Raw genomic sequence first — 22934 nt, 5'->3', positions numbered from 1 at the left:
TTTCACTATGTGATCAAAAGTATCTGGACCCCCCAAAAACATACGTTTTTCGTTTTAGGTCCATTGTGCTGCCACCCACTGCCAGGTACTTCATATCAGCAACCTCAGTAGATTAGATTAGTTTTTCGTTCCATAGATCCTAGATCCATGCTGAGGAGATCCTCGTGGATGTGGAACATGTCATCTTTTTTATAAAAAGCTGAAATAACAATACTAATAGTATGAATATATACAATACATCATTTGTTTCTATTAAAAAATTCATCAGTGGAGTAGAAGGAGTTGGCCACTAGTAAGTCTTTCAAGCTCCTTTTAAATTGATCTTTATTTGTAACTAAATTTTTTGTGTTTGCTGGCAAATTATTGAAGATGAGTGTTCCTGAGTAGTGGACCCCTTTTTGAACTAGAGTAAGTGCTTTTAAGTTCTTGTGCAGATCATTTTTGTTCCTGGTATTGTATGTATGAACTGAGCTGTTTGTTGGAAAAAGAGATATATTATTTAGGACAAATTTCATTAAGGAGTAAATATACTGAGAGGCAGTGGTTAGTATACCCAGTTCTTTGAAGAGGTTTCTACATGACGTCCGTGAATTTACTCCACAAATAATACATATTACACGCTTTTGGACTCTGAAAACTTTTGTTTGACTTGAAGAGTTACCCCAAAATATTATACCATATGACATTATGGAATGAAAGTAGGCAAAGTATGCAAGCTTTTTCATTTTTATGTCGCCTATGTCTGCTAACACTCGAATTGCAAATACAGATTTGTTAAGGCGTTTCTGCAGTTCTGTGGTGTGCTCCTCCCAACTGAATTTATTATCAAGTTGTAATCCCAGGAATTTAAGACTGTCAACCTCTTCTATCTGCTCTTCTTCATACTTTATGCATATGCTAGGTGGAAACCTATTACAGGTTCTGAATTGCATGTAGTGAGTCTTTTCAAAGTTTAATGTCAGTGAGTTGGCTTTAAACCATTTATTAATATCCATGAAAATATCATTAGCAGATCTTTCTAGAACTACACTCGACATACTATTTATTGCAACACTTGTGTCATCTGCAAACAAAACGAACTTTGCTTCTGGCAGTGTAACTGATGAGAGATCATTAATGTACACAAGAAAAAGCAATGGCCCCAAGATGGATCCTTGTGGCACACCACATGTAATTTCTTCCCATTCTGATGATGACTGATGACTTAATTCACTAGTCCCTTGTACTGACACCCTTTGTTTCCTGTTAGCTAGGTATGACTTGAACCATTTTGCAGCACTGCCCGTGACACCATAGAATTCTAATTTATTTAAAAGGATGTTGTGGTTCACACAATCAAATCCCTTTGACAAATCACAGAAAATACCTGCTGCTTGTAATTTGTTATTTAATGAATTAAGTACATTTTCGCTGTAGGTGTAAATAGCCTTCTCGATATCAGAACCCTTCAGAAATCCAAACTGTGTTCTTGATAATATGCTATTTGTGGTCAGATGGTTGAGAAGCTGCCTGTACATTACTTTTTCTAAAATTTTTGAAAATGCTGGCAAAAGTGAAATCGGTCTGTAGTTTGATGGTATCTCTTTATCCCCTTTCTTGAATAGAGGCTTAACATCTGCATATTTTAGCCAGTCAGGAAATGTCCCGGTTATAATTGACTGGTTACACAAGTAACTTAGAATTGTACTAAACTCACAAGAACATGCCTTAATTAACTTGTTGATATTTCATCGTAACCACTAGAATGCTTTGTTTTCAAAGATTTTATTATGGAAGTTATTTCTTTTGGTGAAGTGAGTGACATATTCATGTAGCTGAAGCTATTTGTAAAGGCTAGTTTCAGATATTCAAGGGCATTATTTACTGATCCTGACAATCCCATTCTATCAGTAACGGATATAAAGTACTTCTTAAATAGATTTGCCACACTATGCCCATCGGTTACTAATGTGTCATCTACCCTTAATGCTATTTGCTCCTGTTCCTTTCTGGTTCTACCAGTCTCCTCTTTCACTATATCCCATATTGTTTTTATTTTGTTCCCTGACATTGCTATCTCCTTCTCGTAGTGCATTTGTTTAGATGTCTGAATTACTTTTTTTAATATTTTACAGTGTTCTTTGTATTTAGCTAAATCATCAATATTGGAGCTATTCTTGGTCGACAGATACATTTTCCTTTTTGTCTTACAGGAAATCTTTATTCTGTGTGTAATCCATGGTTTTATTATGGACTTCTGTTTAATTTGAGTAACTTTGAGTAAGTAGTCATTAGACATTGTGAGAGGGCAGAATGGGGCACTCCGTGGAACTCACGGACTTCGAACATGGTCAGGTGGTTGGGTGTCACTTGTGTGGTATGTCTGTATGTGAGATTTCCACACTGCTAAACATCCCTAGGTCCACTGTTTCCGATGTGATAGTGAAGTGGAAATGTGAAGGGACACATACAGCACAAAAGCGTACTGGCCGATGTCGTCTGTTGACTGACAGAGACCGTTGATGGTTGAAGAACGTTGGAATGTGTAATGGGCAGACCTCTATCCAGACCATCACACAGGAATTCCAAACTGCATCAGGATCCACTGCAAGTACCATGACTGTTAGGAGGGAGGTGAGAAAACTTGATTTCATGGTCGAGTGGCTGTTCATAAGCCATACATCACGCCGGTAAGTGCCAAATGACACTTCGCTTGGTGTAAGATGGGTAAACATTGGACGATTGAACAGTGGAAAAACGTGTGGAGTGACGAAGCACGGTACACAATGTGGCAATCCGATGGCAGGCTGTGGGTATGACGAGTGCCTGGTGAACGTCATCTGCCAGCGTGTGTAGTGCCAACAGTAAAATTTGGAGGCGGCGGTGTTGTGGAGTGGGGCTGTTTTTCATTGAGGGGGCTTGCACCCCTTGTTGTTTTGTGTGGCACTATCACAGCACAGGCCTGCACTGGTGTTTTAAGCACCTTTTTGCTTTCCACTCTTGAAGAGCAATTCGGGCATGGAGATTCCATCTTTCAACACCATTGAGTACCTATTCGTAGTTCATGGCCTGTGGCAGACACGACAATAACATCCCTGTAATGGACTGGCCTGCACAGAGTCCTGACCTGAATCCTATAGAACACCTTTGGGATGTTTTGGAACACCAACCTTGTGCCAGGCCTCACTGACCGACATCGATACCTCTCCTCAGTGCAGCACTCCGTGAAGAATGGGCTGCCATTGCCCAGAAAATCGTACAGCACCTGATTGAATGTATGTCTGCGAGAGTGGAAGCTGTCGTCAAGGCTAAGGGTGGGGCAACTCCATATTGAATTCCGGTATTTACAGATGGAGGGCGTCATGAAGTTGTAAGTCGTTTTCAGCCAACTGTCTGGATACTTTTGATCACATAGTCTATGCTGCTGCATGTACCCACAAAATTAAATTATTATATGACATGTAGATCAGGAGATATGACATCACAAGCACTGTGATTTGTGAGAAACTACCACATCATGCTTGATGTTAAAAGTCTATTACTCCTTCACTACTAACTTTATTGGCAACATATTTCGCAGACAGCATGCACGTGTGCCGCTGAATGTACCTACTGAAATACATCACTGTATGACACATATTTCTTGAGATACGATGTCATAAACATGGAGATGGATGAAAAATTACCACATCATACACGAAGGTTTAATACATTTCTTCTTTACTACTAAGACAGTTGTACAATCAGGTCAAATTAAGCATATCCCTAATATGTGGCAACTCTTTTGACAGCTTTCAAATGGGAAGTGCAAATGCCTATAGGCATCAACAGTAACTGTCTATAAAACTATTAGGACACATTGCTATAGACATTTATATAGTTGTGTTTTTGCTGAAGTGCCTTCAAATAGAAAGACTTGCACCAGGTGGCCGGAAAACCACTGGCAGCCAATAATGCCGTACAATCGTTCACCGCCCCCACGTGTGTGCGCTCTGTGTCAGTGTGGCTGGATGCGATATTGCATTCAATCCGTATATTGCCAAATTTCGTGGGTGAATCTGTGTGCATTTTATACATTTTGCTCACAAAAATTGTATTGGCTTTGAAGTACATCTCCAGTTGCTGCACCAACACCTGCACACTGTGATGCTCTTGTTATTCGTACTGCAGCAGAACAGTCTCTGTAGAAAATCAGCAATATGTACTCTCCTCTCTGGTTGCGCAGTGGTCTCAGTGTGGGGGTAACTTACTTTCTGAATTCTCTTTGTAAAACAAAAATGCTTAATTTTGTATCTAGTGCTAAAGATCTAGTAGGTCAGTGAGGTATAAAAGATTTTCATGTATTGCTGTACTGTTTGTACATATTTAATATGCAGTTTATAATTAAAGTTTGGAGTGTTCTTTTCTTTAGCAAATGAAATAAAATTGCGTCTCAGATTCGATAGACAGATTGGCAATACGGAACACCCTTATTGAATAAAATTCAGGAAAAGTTAAATACATAATTTTTAAGAGAAAACTCCTATGTTTCAAAAATGAACGAATGCATTTTGGTAATCTCTCTTGTACAGATGAAACAATAAGGTAGTTCAAACTTTAAACAAAAAGAATTATAAGACACAGAGGAATGACAGGCATTGGCTGTGAGTGGGTATTGACTGAAACCGATGGGGAAAGTTGAAAATTTGTGCCGGACTGGGATTCGAACCCAGGTCTCCTGTTTATTAGGCAGATGCTCTGACAGCTGAATTGTCCAGACACAGTGGTCATTGCAGCTGCACAGACTACTTTAGCATGCCTCCTGTCAGACCCAGTTTCTCAACTTACCCGCACAGCCTTTATCCTCCCATGTGGCATTTTGTTGATTTCTGTAAGAGTTCGAGCTTAGTGTGCAGGTGCACTGAAGAAGTCATTGGCTGTCTCTCCATAATTATATGACGGCTGTTCAATAAAGAATAATCGTAATTTTTTTATGGTCATAATTTCTCACGCTAAAATTTAACCTTATGATATTCTGTTAGTTTAATGTGCAAAAAACATGCCTAGTAGTTTCATTGTTGCGACTCCTGGTGCCTGCCTGTGAGAGGCAGGCAAGGTCAGACATGTTAAGTAACACCTGGCCCTACAATGGAGGTAACACGTGAGGAACAATATGGGACTTTGAAATTCTTGAAATTCTGCTTTCGCCTCAACAAATCTTCAGCTGAGGCCTATACAGTGTTACAGGAGGCCTATGGAGAGTCTGTTCTTTCCTACAGCACAACTCGAAGGAGTTTAAAATGTTTAAAAAGGGGAGACAATCAATTTCAAAGGAAGGTGGACCTGGTGCTCCAGTTACTGCTCATACAAAAGAAAACATCAACACCTCTGCAGTCATTGTGAGAGAGGATCAACGAATTACCTTAAGATCACTTTCTGAAATACTGAACATTTCATTGGTGCCACCCACACGTCAGTGACAGAAAAATTGCACACGACACGTGTTTGCGCTCGACGGGTTTCGAGACTGTCGATTTTCAAACAAAAGGACAGTTGTGTGCAACTATGCATGCAGTTAACTTGATGTTAGAGGAAGATCCGGAGTTTCTTTCTAGTGTAATCACTGTTGATGAAATTTGGCTACATCATTTTGATCCTGAGAGCAAACAGCAAAGCTCAGTGTAGAAATCTTCTTCATCACCAACCCCCAAAAAAGCAAAAGTGGTTGCTTCTGTTGGGAAAGTTATGGTCATCTCATTCGTCGAATGGTGTATCAGCATGTTGTAGCTGCACACATGTCAGTAACTGGACAATACTACAGGGATGTCCTGAAAACATTGCAAGTCCATATCAGGTGCAAAAGACAACATTTCTGTGAACCAGGCTGGATGCTGCCCCACAATAATGTGCGGTCGCATATTGCCAGTGTTGTTGCTGAATATCTTGTAAAAATCAACGTGAAGTGCATCCCTCACCCTCCCTGTCGTCCGGGTTTAGCCCCGTGTGACTTTTTTCTATTCCCTAACACGAAAAAACGCCTTCGTGCGAGGCATTATCAAACATCGGAGACGATTTTGAAGGACCTCTCAAAAAATGGTTTCCAGCATGTATTTGAAGACTGGCAGAACCGCTGGGAAAAAGTGCATCACATTCGTGGGAGACTACTTTGAGAAGGACCATCAAAATTAATGAGGATGAGTAAAAGTATATTCTCAAAAAAATTATGATCATTCTTTATTGAACAGCCCTCGTATATATTTGGTGTGTTCTGTAAGACATGTCCGAAAGGAGACACACCACATATTACTCGTGGCATTTTGCCGATTCCCATAAGAGTTTGACCCTTGTGTGCATCTGCATTGAAGAGAGCATTGGTTGTCCTCACCTGAATTCTGACTTGTCTGAAAGAACAGGTACCACATATATACAATTTAGGCAAGATGGTCAGTAATCTCTTGTATAAGTGGCACTGCATTAGTAGTGAGCAGATAAGTGGAGAAATTGAATCTGATAGGAGGTGTGCTAGGGTTGTCCATGCAGTTACAATGACCACTGTGTCTGAATGGCTTTGTAAGTGTTTGTAAGTAAATTTCTCTCTTGTGTTTCTTATTTTCTTTGTCTTTCATTGCCTATTGGATACTGAAGTCGTGACCTACATGTATTGCACCGTACTTTGTTGAAAATTAACATTATGTACCAACTATTTGTTTGTGCAGGCGCATCTCGTTGCGTGAGATCTATAGATACACCAGGAGGAACTTCCCGTGTGTCAGGTTTCGGAACAACTGGGAAAATTCCATCAGGCACATCCTGTCCATCAGCCCACTCTTCGTGAAGACGCAGCGCACACCCAAGCGCAATGCCCACTACTGGTCAGTCGGTGAGTCTGCTGCCTCTATCCGTATTGTGCTCCACGAAGGCAAGATAAGAACGTGGGCGATGTCAAAAAGTCAAGAAATATATTAATTTAAATTATTACATCTTTTTTGGCTCTTATGTTGCACCATCACCTTGTAATCTTACAGTGCCACACGTCACTATTAAAATTCTCTGTCTTTGACTCAAAGTTTTGTCTAGGGTTACATTCTTGCAGATGAAATATAACGTCCTGGGTTCCTGAAGACAAAATAACTGATGAAGATTTGCATGTTGTTATGAATATCTTTTTATTTTATCCCATTCTTGTAAATCACACTTACTTTACAATTTTCACTTCTATCACACCAAAACTTACATTGTTGTTGACAAGTTTAGCAAAATACGTGCATTTCCGTTAGAGGCTTGCCCCACCACTACTTACATTCTGCAGGTCTCACATTATTCCAAAGAGGTTTACAATGCAAAAGAGTTTACAAACTTTCTTTGCCAAAGAAGAACTTTCGCTCAAATATACAATTTTTTTGTAAATCGAGCTAAAAATAAATTTAATAATTAGTGTTAGATTGTGCAATTAATAATATGAATTTTAAGTATGCCACAAATTTTGTAGTGTCAGTTGTTTTTAAAAGAAGGGCAATTCTAACTGTTTGTACATATCGATTGTAACACATTAATTTCTTTTTACACATTTTTGCCTGAAATGTAATACATCGTATACAAAATCATATAATTCTTATAGTGAAACAGCAAGCTATGCAAGAATCGATAGTATACATGGTATCTGTTATTTCTGTACATAAAAAAAGGTAATGTTAGAGGAGGGTTACCCATTATAACCTCCAAAGTAATCCCTTCAGGAGGGAAACCCTGATCCAAATGTTTCTGCCAGTTTCGAAATCCCTCCTGGAAGTTACTCAATTAACATGCTTAGTACCTTACACAATGTCGTACACTATATCAAATCTTGCTTATCCAACTTGGTTTTCTACGTCAACTTCTACTACCTACTCCACAAGCCGATGTATGGTGCATGGCAGAGGGTACCCTGTACTACTAGTTGTCATTTCCTTTCCTATTTCACTCGCAAATAGAGCAAGGGAAAATATTTATCTATACGCCTCTATACGAGCCCTAATTTCTCTGATATTATTATCACCACCACCTTTACACGAAATGTTTGTTGGCAGCGGTAGACTCATTCTGTAGTCAGCTGCGAATGCCGGTTCTCTAAATTTCCTCGATAGTGTTCCTCAAAAAGATGATGGCCTTTCCATTTGACTTCCCGAAGCATCTCTATAGCACTTGCATGTTGTTCAGACCCAACAGTAACAGATCTAGCAGTTCACATCTGAATTTCTTTGAAGTCTTCCTCCAATCTGACCTGGTGAAAATCCCGAACACTTCACCATTACTCAAGAATGGGTTGCAATAGTATCCTACATGCAATCTCCTTTACATATGAACCACACTTTCTTAAAATTATCCCAGTGAACCAAAATCAGCTATTTGCCTTCTCTACAGCAGTCCTTACATGCTCGTTCCATTTCATATTGCTTTGCAATGTTACGCCTAGATATTTAATCGACTTATCTGTGTCGAGCAGCACACTATTAATGCTGTATCCACACATTGTGTGTCAGGTTTTTCTTACACATTAGCATTACCGTACATTTTTCTACATTTAGAACCAACTGCCATTCATCACACCAAAAGAAATTTTGACTGAGTTAACTTGTATCCTCCTGCACTCTTTAAATGACGACATCTTCCCGTACTCCACTGCATCAGCACGCAGCCAGTAACAGGTTGCTTGTCACCACCAAATCATTTATGTATATAGATATAATAGTGCTCCTATCACACTTCCTTGCGGTACACCTCACTGAGGAACACTCGCTGTCGAGGACAACGTATTGTGTTCTATTACTTAACAAGTCTTTGAGCTACTCGCATATCTGTGAATCTATTCGGTATGTTGGTACCTTTGTTAACAGTCTGTTCTGGGGCGCCGTGAAAAATACTTTTCGGAAATCTGTGAATATGGACTCTGCCTGCTATCCTCCATCCACGGTTGAGAAGGGCTTTCTCAGACCGTACTCATTCGTGGAAGGAAGCTTTTACTTCTCAAAGAAATTTATTACATTTGAACTGAGAATATGTTCGAGAACTCTGCAGAAAATTGATGTTAAGACTATTGGTTTGTAATTTTGCAAGTCTTTTCTTTTACCCGTCTTGTATACAGGAGCCACCCACACTTTTTTTCAGTCACTTAGGACTTTGCACCGTGTGAGAATTTGTGATAACTGCAAGTCAGTGGCTAGAGCCGTAGAGTACTCTTTGTAAAACCAAATTGAGATTCCATCTGGGCCTGATGACTTGATCATTTTCAACTCTTTCAGTTGCTTCTCTATGTCACAGATGTGATGTCAATTCCTATATCCACTATACGAGAGTCTTTGCAACGCTCAAATGACAGTATGTTCGTACGATTCTCCTGCACGAACTGTTTCTTAAACGTGAAATTTAAAACTTTGGCTTTCCTTTTGCTATCTTCTGCTGCCACACCAGACTGGTCAACAAGTGACTGGATGGAAGCCTTAGACCCACTTAGCAATTTTACAGAAGACCAGAATTTTCTTGTGTTCTGGGAAAGTTCTGTCGAAATTTTCTCATTGTTTTTTGAACTGAGGATCTCGGGGAAGAGGAAGACGTCACACAGTTCCAGGTCTGAGGAGCACGACAGGTGGGGGGAACAAATGCCATTTTGTTTTTAGTAAAGAAGTTCCCGAATAATGTGGGCCGTATGCAATCGTGCCTTGTTATGGAGTAGCATCCACTCATTCACACGCCCCTTCTGTGGGTGTACCATCCTCGTGTCCTGCCTCAAACATATTAAGCCGTCACGATAGAAGTATTTCTTGACCTTGCTCGAACAGTCCACAGGTTTACTGCCGGTCCACAGTGTCCAACGGGCACAATATTTTGACGATCAGACGTGTCGCCATCGTCAGGTGCGCTGACGAACTGAGCTCCTGAGGGTGGGCAGCCGTCTTAAATCCCCTCCCCTCACGAGGCGTTCTCTCTGCAGTCCACACCCGCGCGTCAGCGGTCGGTGAGACACTGTCATCGGCTTCTGTGGTGGCATCGGTGTAATTACATTGTCTGCCTCAGTCGCCTGTTCGTTTCCTTTGCTGAGAGTCTTTTCTGGTTCCCATGCACTGCCGAGGTTGTAGCCGCAATCTCGGTTGACGAGTCCGTCCCCGGTACGAATATCGATAGCCTTTCTAACGACGCTGTCCCAGTACTCAGATGTCTGTGCCAGGACCCTGGTACGTTGGTAGTCCATTTCGTGATTTTCGGACAGACAGTGCTCTGCGACTGTCGACTTGTGGGGTACCCGAGTTGTGTTCTCGCAACAGTCTTGGATGGTGCGCTTTGTCTGTCCAATATAAGTCTTCCCACATTGACACGGAATCTGGTATATGCCAGCCTACCGCAAACCGAGATAGTCCTTGACACTTCCCAATAATGCTCGTATTTTATTTGGTGGGCAAAAGACAGTTCCTACTCGGTGTTTCCTCAATATTTGTCCTATTTTCCCCAGTAGTGCGCCAGTATACAGTATATAGGCAGTAGCTATCTCTTTGTCTGTGACTTCTTCCGTCTCCACACGCTGCACTGTAGAGGTAGGGCGAAGAGCGCGTCTGATCTGCCGTTCCCAGTACTCGTTTTTCCGGAATACAGTTTTGAGGTGTTCCAGCTCTCGGGGCAGACTCTCTGCGTCAGATATGGTGTCGCCCTGTGCACCAGTGTTTTTAGCACCCCATTCCTCTGCACAGGGTGGTGGCAGCTATCCGCTTGAAAGTACAGGTCGGTGTGTGTTTTCTTCCTGTATACCCCGTGGCCCAGGGTGCCATATGCTCTTCTTTTGACCATGACATTTATGAATGGTAATCTTCCTTCTGCTTCGGTCTCCATAGTGAATTTGATATTTTGATGTTCTGTTGTATGGAGTTCAGGTGCGTAAGGAAGTCTAGGATCTTGTCCCTTCCATGGGGCCAGATCACAAACGTGTCATCCACACAACGTAGAAAACAAGTAGGTTTCCATTTGGATGACGCCAAAGCTTCCTCCTCGAAGTACTCCGTATAAAAATTTGCGACCACAGGCGAGAGTGGGCTCCCCATTGTGACTCCCTCTGTTTGTTCGTAGTATTCTCCGTTAAAGAGAAAATACGTGGAGGTCAGAACGTGCTTTGAAAGGTCGGTCGTCTTCTCGTCAAATTTCTGTGCAATAAGCTCAACTGACTCTTGAAGAGGCACCCTGGTGAATAATGAAACGGCATCAAAACTCACCAGGATATCTGAGTCATTCAGCTTGAAGTTGTCGATACGTTTTACGAAATCCACAGAATTACGAATGTGATGAGGGCATTTACCCTCATAAGGGCTTAGTAATTCTGTCACGTATTTGGTCAGCAAGTATGTAGGTGCCCTAATGTTGCTGATAATTGGGCGTAACGGCACCCCTTCTTTGTGGACTTCAGGCAGTCCGTAAAGTCTTGGCGGTACGGGTCCTTGAGGTGTCAATTTATTGGTGACATCCTCTGCTAATTCTGCGTCCTTGAGAAGAGCTATAGTCTCGTTCTCCACCTTCTTTGTGGGGTCAGTGTTGGTCTTCCCCTAAGATTGGTCATTTAGCAGGCTCTGCATCTTCTCAATGTAGTCCTTATGGGAAAGATCGACTGTAGCGTTGCCTTTGTCAGCTGGTAAGACAACAATCTGAGGTCTCTGTCTCAGGTCTTGAATGGCTGCCCTCTCCCTGCTGGTAATATTCGACTCGATCAGTTTAGTTCCCGTCAGAGCACGGCAGGTTTCCTGGCGTACTTCTTCAGCTTTCTTGACCTTATTTCTGGTATTGGTTTTATGGGCATTAGGCCGTGGTCCAATGCAGAATTCTGTGCCTAAAATTTCATCTAATACTGGAGACATCATCAGAGGCTGTGATAGCTCAGAAATGAATTACAGTCTCAAATAAGCTCAGCAAGCCAAAGTGAAGTCACCAGACCACTGCCTAAAATCGTGGAGTCACGCCGACACGTGCTACGGACCTTGTAGTGGGGAGGAGTTGGTGCTGTTTGTTTTACTTAGCACCAAAGCAGATAACTTGCCTAATTTTGATCCTTCGTCATGTCTTTTACAGTGATTTCTGGCTTTTGAATTTTGATGACCTCACTGTACATTCTAACAGAGTAATGATTACGTTTTTGCAAAAACCACGGTGTCAGAGGAATGAATTTGATGGTTTCCTGGTCCCAGTGTATGATCTATTAAAATTTGTCCATCTTGCCTAGATGACAATTGCTGTTGCATACGTTAAGCACCGCCTGCCATCCTGTCCTACCTTTTTGTCAGTGTTTGCCATACGGCAAAACAAAAATTACATTTCTATGGGCGGATCTTGTGCAGTACGCACATCTGCTGCTAGAGGTGTATAGTGGAACTCATTGCCAGCTCGGTGCTGCCTGTGTTGTCGACCTGGCCTGTTCTGTTCATACACAGTTATTGTTTTTGGTAGCACTGTTTGTTCTTGTTTCATTTGTTACTATGACAAGTTTAAGTGAACAGCGTGAAACTGTGAAATTTTGTTTTCTAGTCAGTAAAAATGCTGCTGAACTGTTTTAAGGTTACAGCATACCAGGATGACACTATTGGAAAAACTCAAGTGTACAAATAGTTTGCTCGATTTAAGAATGGCGATATGTCGATTGACGACAAACCCGTTCTGGACGTCCACCAACTGCCCGAATTGATGAAAGTATCGAAAAAATTCGAGAGCTCGTGCTCACAGACTGTCGACAGACAATTGATCAACTTTCAGAGATTAGCTGGTTATCGTGGAGCTAGGTTCAGCAAATTTTAACGGAAGACTTGTGGGAGACAAGAGACTGGTTCTTACAACACAACAATGCACTTGCTCGCGCATCTCTGTTATACAGGTTTTGGCTAAAAAGGGCACCTGCTGCCCCACGCACATTACTCACCTGACCAGGCTCCGTGAGACATTTTCTTATTTTCACGCATGAAAAGAGACATGAAAGGACACTGATTTGACAGCATTGAAGAAATCAAGGAAAAAAAAAAAAAAAAAAAAAAACGAGGAGGCACTGTCAGCCATTTCTAAAGATGACTACAAAAAATGTTTTGAACAGTGGAAGCACTGGTGGAACAAATGAAATGAAGTTGTCATAACTTCTGACGATCTGGTTTAGGATGTTCAAACTGCACGGTTGGCCACAGGGCACGATGGGAATTAATATATGTGTGTACAGTTTGGTTCAGCGACGAAGCCCACTTTCATTCGGATGGGTTTGTTAATAAGCAAAATTGGCACATTTGGTGGACTGAGAATCCACATTTCATGATCGAGAAGTCTCTTCAGGAACAACAGGTCACAGTCATAGAATAATTGGTGCGATATTCCTCGACGGCACGGTGGCTACCGCACGGTACGTGAAGGGCTCGGGAGATGATTTTATCCCCATTATCCAAAGTGACCCCGGTTTTGGCAAGATGCGGTTCACGCAAGACGGAGCTCGACCCCACTGATGCGGGAGAGTGTCGATGTCCCGATGAGGAGCACTTTGGGGACTGCGTTCTGGCTCTAGGATACCCAGAGGCCACTGGCACGGGCCTCGATTGGCTGCCATATTCTCTGTATCCGAGACGAGGTGACAGTCATACGGGCCATCGACAGCACTGATGTTCTGGTACTTCAGTGGGTCATGCAGAATTTCACTATTCGTCTGCACCACTTCATTGCCAATGATGGCTAGCATATTGAACGTGTTATAATCTAAACCCAAGTATCTGTAGTGATGTTTACATGTTGAATAAAGTGTGTGCTCGCCGTAGTTTATAACTAATTTACATTTTTTCCCCATATAGTTCAATAGCTGTCACCCTGGATTTGAAAATATATAACTTTTACAAAATAATTCCAACTTCTGTGGGTACCCCTTTGTACATTCCTTTCTTTGTTGAGTTTGTGGAGAACCTTCTCATTCCTTATAAGTCTGCCTAATCTTTAACATCCTTCTGTAGCATCACATCTCAAATGATTCGATTCACTTCTTTTCCGAATTTTCCACAGTTCAAATTTCGCTACCATACAATGTTGTGTTTGAAACATACATTCCCAGAAATTTCTTTACACATCTGACGCTAATAGACTACTTTTGGCCAGGAATACCCTCATCATCTGTGCTAGTGTACTTTTTGTGCACCTTGCTATGTCTATCACGTGGTATTTCACTTCTACCTATACTTAATTCCAATGCATTACATGCCCAGTCAACCAGCCTACAAGTTAGAATTTAAATAATTTTACTTTCTAGTTGTCTTTTGCATACACGTCACACAAGATTAAGCTACTTACAGTGGGTTTATAACTTAGTTGTCTTAAATATCATTTTCTCCAAAGAGGAAAGCCAAATCATTGAGTCTGCCCTCCAATGTTGTGGAGATTGAGGCCTTCTTGTAATCAATTTTAAAAAGAAATTTGTCCACTGCTGTTAGTAGCTGTAAGTTCTGTTTTATCCACTAGAGATGATTAGTGACAGGCACCTTCTTAGAGTAACCTCGATATGGGGGGAACGTAATGTGGATTGTGGTTTAGATGAAGTGAAATAGGCAAGCAATTGGCTTTCAGCAGAATTGAACTTATTTCAGACTGCCAGAATTCTTTTTATCGTCCATTTAAAAGCCTGTGTAGTTTTGCCAACTGAAGTGGCATGCTTGTGACTGGATGCCAAAGGGAATCCAATGCAAGTTAGTGCAGGGTTGGAGAAGTGAATGCTGCCTTAATTTATATCAGATGCACACTGAAAAATTTAGTCAACTAAGCCCACAAAGTATAATTTTGTCTGAGTTCTACAATTATAAGGGGACCCACGACACGATGTTCTGATTTTTTTTATTTTAATTTTTTGTGATGTGGGTCTCTCAGCTACATCAGTTATAGTAAACGCATAAATTTGACTGAGGTCCAGGCATGTTCTTGTTGGTCTGAAGGCAATCCCCAAGTAAGCTGCAGCTGAATGTTGGAACTGGAAAGGCAGTAGCTTCTTGTAAAGAGGTCGTTTTCTTCCAGTTGAGGTTGTTCTTTATTAAAAGTTTAAGTGCTGCTTCTTTCTTCTATTTACACACACACACACACTACTGGGGAGAAACTGTGGTTCTGCTACAACTGTACACTTCTGTCGATAGCTGAAATTTATTCACAAATCGCATGTGATCAGGAGCATATGTGACGTGCAAAGAAGTTTTAATTTTTTCACAAGCTTTCATCCCCAACACAAATGCAAATTAATGAGTGTTGTTGTATGAATTACTACTTGGTATTTCCCTGATGTAGCTCCTCTTTTGTTAACCCGGTTGTCAAAAGACCCACTTTTGTATGTTAGTGGAGAAAAATTTGTAGTTCCAAAGTAATTAAAAAATATTCCATAATATTTATACAGGGATGTCATAAAGTTTTAATTGTCACCTTGAAAAAATAGTTACATAATTAATTTTTGTTAGTATGCCACTACAGGTCTGCAGTTCTAGTATGCCTCAAAATTTCCACATCACATTTCTGTAGCATAACACTAGAGGAACTGAAACAAAATAGCCCTGCCCCACTTTGGGGGTGGGGGGTGGAGATAGCCAACATATCGTATTACAATACAGTGTGTACATACATACACCTTTCCTCGCTGTACGCCTGAATTTAGACACTTAATGCCTCTTTGCTCCATTTCATTTCTGTAATATGAAAGAAAAAATGCTTTCACAAGCAGTTAGTATAAAACAAAGTTGTTGCAAATAACAATCAGAAAGCACTGCGGTACCCCGTTTTGCACGTGCGCGGATTGAGGACAGCTTAGGACTGCTGTCTATTCGGGCGTACGGATAATGTGTGTGCCAATTTTTGTAGTTTCACCCGTGCTACCACTAGATGGCTGTCGCGCTCCACGAGTACCGTTCGCAGCAGTGCTGCACTACACTTCAGTGACACAAATAAATGATATCATTTTTCTAGTCTCTGTAAACAACAGTCGGAATGTTGTACCAGTTGTTCAAGTCCTCGATGATAGAAAGCTGCTCCTATGTCGTGCACCCATTTGAAAACTTCCACGTGAATGTCCTCACTGTCGGTAAACCAGAGATTGCTGCGAATCATTTCCTCACTCGGATGGACACTGGCGTCTGCAGTCGGTGTTGACAGCATTCCTTCTCGATCAGTGTCACTTGTGTTTGTACACAGTCAGTCAAATTGTTGGCACTGTTTCTCTAGAGCTGGACACATTGTATTTTCTCCATATACTGCCAGAATTTCGAGGGGAACCTGTGTATAGTTTTGACAATTTGCCCACAAGAATCGTACTGTCCTACATACACTATGGGACATTAAAATTACTTCACCAAGAAGAAATGCAGATGATAAACGGGTATTCATTGGACAAATATATTATACTAGAACTGACATGTGATTACATTTTCATGCAATTTGGGTGCATAGATACTGAGAAATCAGTACCCAGAACAACCACTTCTGGCTGTAATAACAGCCTGGATACACCTGGGCGTTGAGGCAAACAGAGCTTGGATGGTGTGTACAGGTACAGCTGCCCATGCAGCTTCGACACGATACCACAGATCATCAAGAGTAGTGACTGGCGTATTGTGACGAGCCAGTAGCTCGGCCACCATTGACCAGACGTTTTCAATTGGTGAGAGATCTGGAGAATGTGCTGGCCAGGGCAGCAGTCGAACATTTTCTGTATCCAGAACGACCCGTACAGGACCTGCAACATGCAGTCGTGCATTATCCTGCTGAAAAGTAGGGTTTCGCAGCATTGGACGAAGGGTAGAGCCACAGTTCGTAACACATATTAAATGTAACGTCCACTGTTCAAAGTGCCGTGAATGCGAATAAGAGGTGACCGAGACGTGTAACCAATGTCACCCCATACCATCACGCTGGGTGATACGCCAGTATGGTGATGACGAATACACGCTTCCAATGTGCGTTCACTGTGATGTCGCCAATCACGGATGCAACCATCATGATTCTGTAAACAGAACCTGGATTCATCCGAAAAAATGACGTTTTGCCATTTGTGCACCCAGGTTCGTCGTCGAGTACACCATTGCAGGCGCTCCTGTCTGTGATGCAGTGTCAAGGGTAACCGCAGCCACGGTCTCCGAGTTCATAGTCCTTGCTGCTGCAAACGTCGTCGAACTGTTCGCGCAGATGGTTGTTGTCTTGCAAACGTCCTCATCTTTTGACTCGGGGATCGAGACGTGGCTGCACAACCCACTACAGCCATGCAGATAAGATGCATGTCATCTTGACTGCTAGTGATACGAGGCAATTGGGATACAGCATGGCGGTTCGTATTACCGTCCTGAACCCACCGATTCCATATTCTGCTAACAGTCATTGGATCTCGACCGACACAAGCAGCAATGTCGGGATACGATAAACCACAATCGCGATAGGGTACAATCCGACCTTTATGAAAGTCGGAAATGTGATGGTACGCATTTCTCCTCCTTACACGAGGCATCACAACAACGTTTCACCAGGCAACGCTGGTCAACTGCTGTTTGTGTACGAGAAATCGGTTGGAAACTTTCGTCATGTCAGCACGTTGTAGGTGTCGCCGCCGGCGCCAACATTGTGTGAATGCTCTGAAAATCTAAGCATTTCCATCTCACAGCACCTTCTTCCTGTTGGTTAAATTTCGCGTCTGTAGCATGTCATCTTCATGGTGTAGCAATTTTAATGGCCAGTAGTGTTCTTTGACTGAAGTTTACATTTCCAGATTGTGCTCTCAGACTGTGATGCATCTGTTATTTGTATCATAGCAGAGCTGTCTTTGTAGGAAATCTGGAACATTTACTCTCTTCTTACAATAGTGGTATGACATGTGAACTTAAATATTGAAGACCCCTCATATGAATGATGGAGAACTCAGGGGCATACTATCTCCCTATGTAGAACTGGAAATTGTTCTGATCTATTTAAGCTACTAAATGACATAGCCAATTTCCTTAACCACCTTGTATTATAACAACATTTACATTGTATATTTACTTTTATAATGGTGAATGAAGCAGATCATTTATAAATGGTAGCTTATAATACCCTCTAAGACAAAAAAGATGTACCATGAAGGAATTATCTGAATAGGACAGAAATCAGTAGATGTGATGTACGAATGCATATAATGATTACAATTTCAGAAAAATTTGATGATTTATTCGAAACAAAAGGATTTCACAAATTGACCAAGTTAGTAATGCGCTGGTCCATCTCTGGCCCTTATGCAAACAATTATTTGGCTTGACATTGATTGATAGACCTGTCGGATGACCTCCTGAGGGATACCGTGCCAAATTGGGTAATTGGTACATTACATCGTTCGAGTCCCCAGCTGCTTGGAGGGCCGTCCCCATAGTGCTCCGAACGTTCTCACGTGGGGAGAGGTCGGCAACCTCACTGGTCGAGGTAGGGTTTGTCGAGCACGAAAACGAGTAGCAAAAACACTCGCCGTGTGCAGTGGTACGTCAGCTGTATTCTACGCCCCATTTTGTTGTCCCTCAGGGCAAGTCATCACAGACTTACGTTTCAGCAAATTAACCCCTACCGTGACCAAAAGGGTTGCCAAATTCTCTCCAATTGAGAACGTTAGGAGCATTACGGGCAGGGCCCACCGACAAGCTTGGGATTTTGATGATCTGATGAACCAATTGGATGGAATTCGGCACAGTATCCTTCAGGAGGACATCCAACTGTTCTGTCGATCAGTGCCGAGCCAAATAACTGGGCTTGCATAGGGACGAGAGGTGGATCAACGCATTACTGACCCACCCAAATGTGTGAAGCCCTCTTGAATAAGTCATCCTTGTCATCTTTGTCTTTAAATATGTCTGCTTGTGTCTGTATATGTGTGGATGGATATGTGTGTGTGTGCGAGTGTATACCCGTCCTTTTTTCCCCCTAAGGTAAGTCTTTCCGCTCCTGGGATTGGAATGACTCCTTATCCTCTCCTTTAAAACCCACATCCTTTCGTCTTTCCCTCTCCTTCCCTCTTTCCTGATGAGGCAACAGTTTGTTGCGAAAGCTTGAATTTTGTGTGTGTGTTTGTGTTTGTTTGTGTGTCTATCGACCTGCCAGCGCTTTTGTTCCGTAAGTCACATCATCTTTGTTTTTAGATATATTTTTCCTACGTGGAATGTTTCCCTCTATATATATATGTATATATCACACACAAATTTCAAGCTTTCGCAACCCACGGTTACTTCATCAGGAAAGAGGGAAGGAGAGGGAAAGACAAGAGGATGTGGGTTTTAAGGGAGAGGGTAAGGAGTCATTCCAATCCCGGGAGCGGAAAGACTTACCTTAAGGGGACAAAGGGACAGGTATACATGAACGCGCGCGCGCGCGCGCGCGCGCGCGCACACACACACACACACACACACACACACACACACACACACACATATATATACACTGACACAAGCAGACATAAGTAAAGGCAAAGAGTTTGGGCAGAGATGTCAGTCGAGGCGGAAGTACAGAGGCAAAGATGTTGTCGAATGACAGGTGAGGTATGAGTGGCGGCAATTAGTGGAGGTTGAGGCCTGGTGGATAACAGAAAGAGAGGATATATTGAAGGGCAAGTTCACATCTCCAGAGTTCTGATAGGTTGGTGTTAGTGGGAAGTATCCAGATAACCCGGATGGTGTAACACTGTGCCAAGATGTGCTGGCCGTGCACCGAGGTATGTTTAGCCACAGGGTGATCCTCATTACCAACAAACACCGTCTGCCTGTGTCCATTCATGCGAATGGACAGTTTGTTGCTGGTCATTCCCACATAGAATGCATCACAGTGTAGGCAGGTCAGTTGTTAAATCACGTGGGTGCTTTCACACGTGGCTCTGCCTTTGATCGTGTACACCTTCTGGGTTGCAGGACTGGAGGAGGTGGTGGTGGGAGGTTACGTGGGACTGGTTTTACACCGGGGGCGGTTACAAGGGTAGGAGCTGGAGGGTAGGGAAGGTGGTTTGGGGATTTCATAGGGATGAACCGGGAGGTTACGAAGGTTAGGTGGACGGCGGAAAGACACTGTTGGTGGAGTGGGGAGGATTTCGTGAAGGCTGGATCTCATTTCAGGGCAGGATTTGAGGAAGTCGTATCCCTGCTGGAGAGCCACATTCACAGTCTGATCCAGTCCCGGAAAGTGTCCTGTCACAAGTGGGGCACCTTTGGGGTTCTTCTGTGGGAGGTTCTGAGTTTGTTTTCAGGTTGTTGGTGTAATGGTTAAGGGATTCAGGACTGGAGCAGATTCGTTTGCCACAAAGACCTAGGCTGTAGGGAAGGGACTGTTTGTTATGGAATGGATGGCAGCTGCCATAATGGAGGTACTGTTGCTTGTTATTGGGTTTGATGTGGACGGATGCGTGAAGCTGGCCATTGGACAGATGGAGGTCAACATCGAGGAAAGTTGCATCCAGATGGGTCTGCAACTAGAAGCTGGCCATTGGACAGATGGAGGTCAACATCGAGGAAAGTTGCGTCCAGATGGGTCTGCAACTATTCGCATCTGTTTGGAAAGCCAACCGAACTAAAGCGAGGCCGCAGCAGAGATCTCGAGGAGCAGTATTCACACGACTTGTTTAGCCCCCTGTATTAACCTGACATTACTGTAACTCCTCTCTTGTTGCTGATGGCGGATAATGCACGATACTCCGCTTTACCGACAGGCAACACCGTGTCGTTTTGGATCCTCTCGCCGTGTGCCACAGTACTGTGCCGCGGCTATTCCATTGTCCGGGACTGCAGACGTGTGCCGTCAAATGCACGAAAAATTAATTATGTGGCCTTATCTTTTTATCCGACGATGAAAACTCTTGACTACCGCTCGTATCGACTCTGTTCGGAGCTGTAAAGTTCTGATTCGACCTGTTTTCATTTTGAACGGCACAGTGCCTTCGTTCGCGGACACACTGCGGGAGAACTTCAGCTCGCCCAACCAGTACTGCTGCAAGTGGCAGCTGGTGAACCGACTGCAGCGCCACTACACCCAGACGCTGCCTCGCGAGCGGCCGCCGCAGTTCGCCCAGGGCCGACTCTGCGAGCCCTCTATCCGTTACAAAACGAGGTACTGCATGTTTTCTTAATTTGCCTGTCAACTCTGAAGGAAAAATGCTTCCTACTTCCTAACAGTCAAAAGCTAATAACATTGCATGTCAAACCAGTCAGTTTCTAACAAACTGGTGAGGTGATATTTTACAGACTTTCTTAGCCTAAGGTTCTTTGTTTGGACTTTGTGTTTTTGTTCTCTTCTCTGCCTTCCCTAATTACCTCTGATACACAGATACAACACTGAAGCTGTATGTTCCCTTCTTACGTGCAAAGCTTGCTTCCCTGTCCCCTCCCCTCTCATTCACTCACCCTACTGTCCGAATACCCTCACTTACTCTCGTTCACTCCAGGCAAATGCCGGGATGGTTCCTCTGAAAGGGCACGGCCGACTTCCTTCCCCATCCTTCCCTAATCCGATGAGACCGATGACCACGCTGTCTGGTCTCCTTCCCCAAAACCAACCAACCAACCAACTTACTCTCGTACCCGTGTTACGTATCTCTGAGATCCTCCGTCGTTCCCCTCCTGCCTCGTGCAGTGGTCCACTCTTGTAAACTTCTTTTCGTGGCTTCCGCACGTGATGCCCACTCGCATCTCTAGGTACCCTATATGTTCTATATACAAGAAATATAATATGGATTTTACAGCTTATCAAAAATTGTCTTTAATGTAAGCTTACCCCCCCCCCCCCCCCACCAACAAACTACACGGTTACTGAGGAAACATAAGTTTTTGAAGCAGGCAAAATTCATATTACATGTAAACAGTCCTCTGAGTGTAAACATTTAATTTATTAACTAAATTACCTTTTGGAACTTTGCCTCATCTGAAAACTTCGGAGACAGGGACATCAAAATGCTTCCTGGCTTTTGTCATTTCCATCCCAAATAGAAAATAGCCAAATTTGCAGTATGAAAATTGCATAATAATTTTGAATTAGTGTAGCGCAGAAAGACAGCATCAAATGAAGGAATTTTGGTGTAGGAATTAGAGGTAACATTCGTATATTTTCAGCACCACATGAATGTAATTGAAATCTGTCATATGGATGCCTTTATTCAAAATGAAAGATAATTCACAGAAAATGTATTCTTAAACAAAGTGTTTTGACTAACTAATCATCACAGTAACAACAATGAAAACTTCAAGCATCACATACAAGTACCATACAGCACTTCCTTAGCAATGAAGATAATCGCATGTCCATATTTCATATTGCAACATGCACTAAAAGGTCATAGTCAATGAAGAATAAATGTCCTTTTGTACACAGACTTGCCACCACTTCATTAACAAGAGCACGTTGTAAGAAATGTTCAAACTGACCACTGTTTTTCACGCTGGCATAGGTAATAGCAGTGATGCACGGATTGGTGTGTTTTTTGAAATACACCGGGAGTGATGTGAATCACTGGTGCTGCTGCCATAATATGAGCCACAAAGCCCTGTTATCCTCACCTGGTGTTACATACACGCTGTCTTTTGTGGTACCTCAGAGGAAAAAATCCACTGTTGTCAAGTCTGGCAATGTATAGTCCGACGAGTTGGTCCACCACGTCCAATCTGCCTGTTAACAAATGTTCTGTCTAAACAATCTTGGTCAGCATGTGCAAAATGTGAGGTTGCAACATGATGTTGGAATTAAAAGGTCTGTATTACTCCAAGTGATACCTTCTCCAGTGAGGAAACATGTAGGGACCACTGAGTGAGTCATTTACAATTCCCACCCACATATTTACAGCAAATCCCTCTTGTTTGTGGATATATATTGCATGAAGATTCTGTAGTGCCCAGCTGTGAGTGTTGTGTGAATTGAAAATGCCTTCATGGATAAAGCAACCTTTGCTGTAAGCAGCACATGTTTGTGGAAATGCAACTGTCATGCCAATTGTTGTA

The 22934-nt window shown here is 42.6% G+C and overlaps 1 protein-coding gene across 4 annotated transcripts in view; it reads left to right on the top strand.

Moving 5' to 3' along the window:
- The window catches only part of LOC126213592 (uncharacterized), a 313729-nt gene that overhangs the window by 203333 nt on the left and 87462 nt on the right, over positions 1-22934 (top strand). For all 4 annotated transcript variants that reach the window (XM_049941451.1, XM_049941452.1, XM_049941450.1 and 1 more), the window contains 2 exons: positions 6675-6838; positions 20880-21054. In XM_049941451.1, coding sequence (XP_049797408.1) covers positions 6675-6838; positions 20880-21054 — 339 coding nt within the window. The remainder of the gene's footprint in view (positions 1-6674; positions 6839-20879; positions 21055-22934) is intronic.

Source organism: Schistocerca nitens, chromosome 11 (assembly GCF_023898315.1).
Source record: "Schistocerca nitens isolate TAMUIC-IGC-003100 chromosome 11, iqSchNite1.1, whole genome shotgun sequence".
NCBI lineage: Eukaryota > Metazoa > Arthropoda > Insecta > Orthoptera > Acrididae > Schistocerca > Schistocerca nitens.
This window is presented reverse-complemented; position numbering and strand designations above follow the sequence as displayed.